General features: G+C 32.4%; 1 protein-coding gene across 1 annotated transcript; it reads right to left on the bottom strand.

The window, feature by feature from the left end:
- Positions 1 to 562: 562 nt before the first annotated feature.
- Positions 563 to 8833, bottom strand: LOC124367539 (glutathione S-transferase-like). The gene is made up of 4 exons (XM_046824466.1): positions 8694 to 8833; positions 2848 to 3018; positions 2145 to 2287; positions 563 to 857 (listed from the first exon to the last, which is right to left on the bottom strand). Exons 1-4 carry the CDS (start codon positions 8827 to 8829, stop codon positions 672 to 674), a joined length of 636 nt encoding a protein of 211 aa, XP_046680422.1. The 5' UTR covers positions 8830 to 8833; the 3' UTR covers positions 563 to 671.
- Positions 8834 to 9098: the final 265 nt, after the last annotated feature.

Below are 9098 nucleotides of genomic sequence, written 5' to 3'. Positions count from 1 at the left end.
TCTTGTATAATGTTTTATAACAGTTGATTCCTTCCAACTGACAAAATCTTTGTTGCTCCCGGCTTGTGCAAGCATACCTCTTAAGTGATCATGCTCACTTATGCGTTGATGGATTTGTTGGATTAAGTACTGATGGAATTGTTATAAAAATTACTAAATAGTTGGCATTTTGTATGGTTTTTATAACGATCCTGGTTTTTGTTATTTGACTTTTAAAATATTCAACAGGTGCCATTTTGTTAATATTAAAGCAAATCACATCTTTAAAAAAACATTTTCTCTTATGTATTACTACCTTTGTGCAAGTGTGGCATCTGTAGCTTTACTAGTTCTAGTAATATTAATTTTTGTATAAACAATTTAAAAATGGAGGTTAGTGGCTAAATGCACATTTCTCGATCTACTTTTATTGAACATTTCTTTGTTTGGAATGGTGAGTAATATCAGCCACAGAAGTTTGTGACATCCTTTTTATGAACATCCTGTACATACATACACATAATGTTTGTTATCTCTTATGAATTATAAAAAATATGTGTTAAAATAAAATAAAGTCGCAGAATTTACGTTAATAGAAATATATTTATTAAAATATTAGCAATGGTCAATAACAATATTATAAGATTTAAGGCATTAAATTCAAGCTTTCTTAGTTTAATTTGTATATGTGTTCACTCTTTGAGTTGGAGTTCTATGGTGATCGGTCTCTTCGCGACATACTCCTTGATCTTGGGTAAGGCAAAGATCTTTGCTTTTAGAGCCTGCAGGTTGGGGTATCCTACCAGGATTTCCTTTGAGCCGTTCATCCAGTTCAGGTAATCACTGAGTGCAGCAAAATACACATCCGCCCAGGATAACTATGTAAACATAGTACATACACACATTTTTATAATGTACCTTCAATAGCAATTTTCCTAAAATACTTCTTTTTGTAAATATTATATCAGCATTTATTTACAATTTGCTTGGAATCAGAATGTAGCCAACAATCTCTTATAATTAATAGAATTGAACTTTGGCCAAGTCCAATTCAAAAGTGAATATATCATTCTGTTGGCAAAAAGTTTTACGTTACTCAACTCAAAATTAAATACTATTAGAAATAATTTATTTCTATCAGAAACATTCTTTAAAATACTTTGTTCTGATCTTTGCTAATTTTTATGCTAATTTGATGTACTGTACAAAATACATTTTAATACTATATACACTTTATTATGTCAATTTTTCAATACTATAACAACTGAATTCTTACTGGGCATTTTAATTTTTTTTTCAATTAAATCTTTGTATATTTCACTATTCACATTAAACACCTAGTAATACATAAATAACTTAATAATTTAAAACTGTCATTATTTTTTGCTACTAACTTTTGGGGTACAATTAAAAAGTTCCTGTAGTGGTTACTGGTACTCAAGCAGCAGTTCTCTGAAGGGGAAATTCTCCTGTCTACATTTACAACACCATTTCAGCTGAAAGAGCTAAACTCCTAGCTTATTATTTTTATTAATCCTATCAAAAGCTGCAGGTCACGTGACGAGAGGCCTGTGTTTATTTTTTAGATTTTTAAATGTGCATTTCAGTTATTGTTTAGATGGCGTCCAGTTTCTAAATACATATGATTTTCGTAAGTATGCCTGTAAATTGTGTTTATGTAGTTATAAAATGTTTTATGTAAAATAATTTTTAATCTACAATCCTGATGATAATGGCACTATTGTGCCAAAACCTGTTGATTCCAACTGTATCACAAAGGACTGAAATTTGAAGGAAAGGTAAGAACCAATTAAGTTATTCAATTTAAACAAATGTCAATATGTATCTTGTTCTCTACATACCTTAAGACTACTCCTTCATTTCATATTTCATTAATCAGACTTAATATTCATATTGTAACACATAAAATAAAAATATAACATTCAATTTAGTTATCCTTAATATTTTTTGCTAATGTAGAATACTATTTTTGTATCTTTATGCTAATTTCACTGACTAGTCTCATGTAATATTTTGTAAACACAAACAACCAACCCAATTACTCAAAATGTTCCATAATTGTTAGTATATTGTTTTACAATGTAGGCTTTAAATAAATGATATTGTAACAATAACATATACAATTTATACAAAAATAACCGTACCTTTCCATTTGCCAGAAAACCATTGTTCTCCTTCACTTGGCTCTCCAACCGTGACAAGTAGAAAGGTATTGTGGTACTAAACAAAGGTCCTTTAAGATACTCTTTCATAGCCTCGTTCTCTTCATGGAAATAGCTGGCCATTGCTAAAAAGAGAAAAAAAACAATAATATAAAAGAGGACGTTATTTCATTCTTTAATATTATAATTACATTTTTTAACACAAGTTTATTCTTTTTTCCAATTCCACATTAACCCTTCGCACGCCACCAATAAATCCATTAACTTTCCTATAACGCAAACATAAGAAAAAATTGTTGTCTATTAAGTTCAAAGCTAATTTTAGTTATAGATAAATTATAAAAGGTAAAAGCAAAAAAAGTACAAGACAGGGTATTTTACTTACAATTAGCATATTTATTGATAAAATATAAAAAAGGAAGTATTTAAAAAACTTAATTTCAAATAATTTTCAATTTCATTGTAAACTTTGATTAAACTGAAAAGTAATAATAATGAGATACGTATTAGACACGTGCGAGCTCATGAAAACCGAGAATGCAGTAATACACACCACGGATATGTTTAGTTATGGCTCTGTAGGAGATACAGAACTGTTTGTACATTGGTTTTCCAAAGGATATTAAAATTTGCGACTTAAATATCTATTATGGTTTGATACTTAAAGTACAAATGAAACACTCACAAGATTGCAAGTCACTGATGACGTAGACAATCTCATCGATCCTGAGGTCCTCCCAGGTGTTGGCACCAGCAAGCCCAGCTTCACGACCCAGGTACCGTGTAATAGCAAGGGACCATGCTACAGATTTCTCGCCCTCCACCTCCAGCAGTGGGACCTTGCCCCAGGGGGTTGCTGTGACAATATGAGTCAATATACATCATGTCCGTACTATCTTGCAACTAAGAAAGTTGATATAATTGGAGTGAATTTCTCAATATGTATAGGTTAATAATTAATCAAGCTTTCATCCACACTAAGCTAATTAACATAAGGACTCCCTTACGTTGAAATATGGAACATAAGGTGCTGCTTTAAACAAATGCAACTACCTTGTTTTGTTGCGTTAAAAGACCAAACGTCAAACAGCAGTGCCGAAAATCCAATGATTTTACTAATTTAACATCCAATGCATTGCTTGTTAATAAAGCAATAGGTGAAGATTTACGTCTTCAAATGGTCACGCGGTGGCAACATCAGTATGGTACACCTCCACCACTAGCACTACTCTTACTTCCTTCACCATTCTCACACGCTGTGCTTGGGGTGTTAAAACAGTCTTTTTCAAGAACTGCTAAAGATACTTAAGATATCAAAAAATACATTAAGGAACAAGAAAATTGTTCATATTTTACTAACTATTAAAAATTTCTCAAAAATGTGATTTTTTTAAAATAAATCTCCTGTAAATACTCGTTTAATAATCAGATTTAATTGTTTAATGAAATCGTCAAAGACAATTTTATAAAGAAAGGACGACGTATATGCAACATTGTTTTAAAATCTACTGGAAAACCCACTAAGGAGAATATATTGACACTCACAAATTGCACTTAGTCCTAAAAATACTTTTACACTTGGCTCCAGAGAACAGGATATTCAGGATGGGTAAGAATGGTGATAGAATCCACCTTTTGTCAAAATCCCAAGGAGGGTTAGTGAACTTACTATATTTCAGCCAAGTCACTGAAGGAGATACCAGCTCTGTTCCAACTTCTCCAGTCAGAGTGGGAAAGGGACAGAACTCCCTCATGGCCAGGCTAACAACACTGAGAAAGCTCCACGTAACCCAGTGTCATCCTCCGCAATAGACTATATCTTATTTATTTATATGTCATTTATTTATGTGTTAATGTCTCTAGTTATTCAAATGCATTGTGTCTACAGTATTTTTATTTATGTCTACACTGTATCTATGTTTTAGTCTGTTTAACTGTACAGTTTTATTTCTGGATGTAAATAAAATTTTATCAAGTAGCCAATTTGGTTTTAGGCCAGGCTACTCTACTGTGAAGGCACTGGATGAGGTTGTCTCTCAGATTCTGTCAGGTTTTGAGGCCCATGAATATTTGGGCATGACTCTGTTGGACCTCAGCAGGGGCCTTTGACAGTATTTCACATGACATCTTGTTAAATAAATTAGAATTATTATGGGATCCACAACGATCAGTTAAGTTTCTTCAGGACCTATTTGTGTGGTAGACTACATATGGTTTGTGTTGGAGATCAATATTCGTCTCGAAAAGAGGTTCTTGCTGGGGTCCCACAGGGTTCTGTCCTTGGCCCCCTTCTGTTTATATTATACATGAACGATTTGCCAATCAGTCTAAGCTGTAAGACAATATTATATGCAGATGACACATCTTTAATTGTAAAAGACAAACTATTTAGCTAGCGTTTTAAGTGACACGAACAGAGTAGTTAATAAGGCTAGTCTATGGTTTGAGTCAAATCTTTTAAGAATTAATGAAAGTAAGGACTGAACTCATACGTATTGACGGCCTAGCAAAAGATTGGGTGGCTAGCTACCTGAAAGATCGCACACAAATTACTGAAATTCAACAAAATCTGAATGGAAAAAAAATGTGTATACAGATCAAAGCCACTGCCAGTGAGAAGAGGAGTGCCTCAAGGCTCAGTATTGGGCCCCTTTTTATTTATTCTTTTCACCAACGACTTTTCTGTTTTTATCAATGATGACAATGTAGAGACTATAATGTACGCAGACGATACAACTCTTCTATTTGCAAATGACACAACACATGAATTAGTAACTAGCATTTTATCATCTACAGACAAAGCACTCCAATACTGTCTTCAAAACGACTTAGCTATCAATCCATCCAAAACCACACATATCAATTTTAGCAGAAGACATGAACAAATACCAGATATTCCCAATATTTCGACAGAACAAAAGACAAAACTACTGGGGCTCACAATTGATGCTGACCTTTCTTGGGGAGATCATATTAATGCACTGACCAAGAAACTCTCATCTGGGATATTTGTAGTCAAAAAGAATGATGTGGATGGGAGAGGCCCGGAATTAGCCAAAACAGCCTACTACGCGATGGTGGAATCTCACATTCGATATGGATTAATTTCTTGGGGCTCAACATCCGAGGCCAACCTTAACAAAATCCTGATCCTCCAAAAAAAGCTATTAGAACACTTGCAGGCTAGGCCCTACAGATAGCTGCAGAGAAGCGTTCAAGTCACTTAAGATCTTAACCGTCACATCACTCTAATACTTGCAGTTGTCATCTACACCAATCAGCTGGGACCTTCCAAGAAATGAAGACATACACTCATACAACACCAGGAGAGCAGCCAGCCGACTACAGTCTTCCTATTCACCCACACAACAACATTTAGCAAAAAACCTTCATACATTGGCCGCAAAATCATCAACTCATTGCCACAAAAACCTTAAGGACAAGAGAGGAAACCAGTTAAAAAATGAACTTCAGAACTGGCTAGTGGAGCGACCCTTATACTCGACCAAGGAGTTTTTTGACCTTTTATAAGATGACAAAAACATTGCACAAAATTAATAAACAAATAGATACATAAAAATTGTAAAGCAAGATTATCACATGTTGACGCCATTGTATTTCTTAAAGAAATTGCAATATAAAGAATATTGTCTATTGTCTATTGTCATACTATTTTCATTGAGAAATTTTGAAATAGAGGATGACATTTCCAAACCAGTAAAGCTTCTTGGTGTCTCGTTAGATCACAAACTTGTTTGGGATGAACATACTAATAATTTAATATCAAAACTGTCAAGAGTGTGTTTCTCTTACTAAAAAAATTAAAGTCCTGTGTTAGTATAGGAGTTAATGAAGACTGCATATTTTAGTTTTTTTCACTCACATTTATTGTATGCCAATATGTTATGGGGAAATAGTGTGGGTGCTGACAGAATTTTTATATGGCAGAAAAGGAGCTTTAAGAATCATGTTTGGATTAGGCTACAGGGAAAGTTGCAGAAATTACTTTACCAGCTACAATATTATGACTGTTCCTTGCATTTTTATATTTCAGAATTTAATTTATGTCAGAGAAAAATGTTACTAACTTTATTAAATTTACAGATGTACATAATTATCACACTTAGACATGCCAAAGATTTAGTTTTTACCTGTTGTAAGGTTGGAAAAATATGCTAAGAGCCATAAATATCTACAGATAAAATTTTTTAATAAGTTACCAGAAGCATGGGAGACTGTCAAACATTAAAGAGTTTAAAACAAAAGTGGCTAAATGGATGATAAGCCAAGCTTTTTATTCAGTAGAAGAATTCTTAAATATCATAGAAATTTTATTTAAATAGGATATATTTATATATTTATTTGTCAGTTGGGCTAAGTTTTACTGTTTGTGTTTTAACTTAATTAATTTGTAAAGTGGTATTCGCTGAGAACTGTATTTATGTCTATATATACTGACTTTGTCCAATCTGTAAAAGATAAATGACAATAAAAATGATTCTGATTCTGATTCTGAGTTTTAATTTTCAATTTAGTATTAGCATTTGTATTGCCATACTACTATACATTATTGCCATTACCTGTACATTATTGTTTTCGGCAAAAAAGAGATATTGATTGATTGGCTGGTAGATCAATCCACTCTTTCCTCAAATTCCTGGACAATTGCAGTTAGTGATGTGACAGTCCTGGGTTTTCATAGAGTTGCCCAGATATAAGTCACAGAACGGAGTTTAGTATACATGTGATTTATTTGTTTTAGCTGCTGACAGAAGTACAACACGATACAGGGGGCCAATTAGGCAACATTTGTAATGACTCATTTCATACACTCATCTCACATTCATTTCAATATTTAATTTAATTTAGAAATTTATTAGTAATTAATAATAATTAAGGAATAATTATTTATAAATTGTCTCAAATTCTAATACAAACAATAATAAATACAAAATTAAATATATCAAAATTCACCTTATTACATATAAAAGTTATAAAGTAAACTAAACTCAGTGATACAGTGTGCAGGGATGATTGTTGAGTGAAGAGAGCAGAGGTTTAAAAGTTTAGAGGAGAGAGAGGGATATAGAAGAAGTGAAGCAAGATTATTATCTTAAATAAAGAAACTGGTTACATGTATTCAGTAGTATTTGGTTCAAAAGAAAGGTTAATTTATTAAATTCATATTATCACTGAAGTACAGAGAAGCAGAAGACAGACGTTGGGTGAGAAAGTTCCTTTTAAATTGAACAGTGATCCATTGGAAGAACATAAAACCCAGGAACATTCGATTTGGCTAATAATTCAAAATTAATACAATTAAAATTTAACAAAATTATAATATCTTTTATTAAAAACAATACCTAATATTTATATTTCATTGAGTCAGCACAACCACCCTGCCCTAAAATTTAAGAACTGTATTTAAAAAATTTACCATTATTGTATCCTCCATCTTGTTTCAAAATTCAAACCTGTATGTCAATTTATCATCATTAAAGTTCACATTTGTATCATACTGAGTTATTTATTATTTCTAGCTATAATCATCAGAATACAAATTAAGTTTAACCATTTATTTAAAGTGTATAGTAGTAGTATATTACACATTCCTAAAGATCTATTATGACAACCCTGAAATCTAGACAGACCAGGTCATTTTTAGGCTTTTAATAAATGCAAGACACCACTAGTAACTATAAATAGCTAAATAGGTTTAAAAGATGCCTTGTAAAAGTGTTTTCTAGCCATGGCAATCGCTTCACTGCCACAAATATATATATATATATATATATATATATATATATATATATATATATATATATAGAGAGAGAGAGAGAGAGAGAGAGAGAGAGAGAGAGAGAGAAAGAGAGCACTCTCCTTGGAATCCTACACAGAAGCAATGTAAGTCCGCTTCAGACAGTGGTGTATATAGAAAATTATTTGGGGAGGGGAGGTTTGTTCACAGGTTGGTCTAAAAAGTACAAAATAACCCCAAAAATAGAGGCTCAGAAATCTTCCCCCTGTAAATTTTTATCATTAAGAACTCATCAATGTATTCCAGCATAAAACAAACTACTGTGTGCAATTTCGATATATGCCTTTCAAAATCTTGAGGTGGGCTTGAGCCCCCCTTTATATATGCCTATGGCTTCAGAGATACCCATCCTACACAGCTGGTAATTAAGTAGATAATGTTCTTTTAACAAATTAGAGAGTAATCTGATGTCTTATCTTCCGTCAAAGAATAGTGTCACTGTCATTTGATAAGAGATTAATAACAGCTTTTGCTTCTTTAAAGTTTGTTATTGAAGATGGAAGCTTTGAAAGGATATCTGGATTTCAGTCAGGGGGGCAAGGTATTATACCCTTTTGCTTTTGCTTGTCTCATACCCTTCCTGGTGTTTTCCAGTGCTGAAAAAATAGAAATCATTATCATATAGGTTACTTAAGTTGTTGTTTTTTTTTTTTTTTTTTTTTTACAATTACTCCATCAACTTCCATGGTAACTTTTTTAGTTATATTTCTCACTTGGTTTCATTTTGGCCCACTCCTCCTCTCCAAATCTGCTGTCCTCATACTCTCTGTCCAGGTAGACTAATAGGAACCGGATGGACTCTGCGAGTCCAGTACCATTGAAGTAGGTGAGCTTCGTTTTAGGTGCCATGATACTGAAAATCATATCTTTTATTAATCCAAAATACAAAAACCACATTATATGGTGTACCTATATCATTATATACAGAAATTAAACACTCTGTATGTCCAAAAACAACACTATATGTTAATACTCATTACAAATTACAAACTTTTTTATTACTTTTATTTTAAAATGTATTTAAAAAAAGAATACATTACATTAATTTTATTCTTAATTATTACTCAATATGACTCAGGTATAATCCTCGTAAAAGCTGTTAAGAGATTGAGAATTAT

This window comes from Homalodisca vitripennis, chromosome 8 (genome assembly GCF_021130785.1).
Source record: "Homalodisca vitripennis isolate AUS2020 chromosome 8, UT_GWSS_2.1, whole genome shotgun sequence".
In the NCBI taxonomy this organism is placed as follows: Eukaryota; Metazoa; Arthropoda; class Insecta; order Hemiptera; family Cicadellidae; genus Homalodisca; species Homalodisca vitripennis.
The sequence above is the reverse complement of the archived record's forward strand: the minus strand, read 5'-3'. Positions and strand labels throughout refer to the sequence as shown.

What these genes read in the sequence shown, in the direction of transcription:
- LOC124367539 (XM_046824466.1), bottom strand. Translation starts at nt 8,829, where the DNA reads ATGGCACCTAAAACGAAGCTCACCTACTTCAATGGTACTGGACTCGCA. An exon ending in GTGGGCCAAAATGAAACCAA is followed by an intron (nt 3,019 to 8,693) that starts GTGAGAAATATA and finishes ATATTGTCACAG; the next exon opens with CAACCCCCTGGGGCAAGGTC. An exon ending in CATCAGTGACTTGCAATCTT is followed by an intron (nt 2,288 to 2,847) that starts GTGAGTGTTTCA and finishes TTCTCTTTTTAG; the next exon opens with CAATGGCCAGCTATTTCCAT.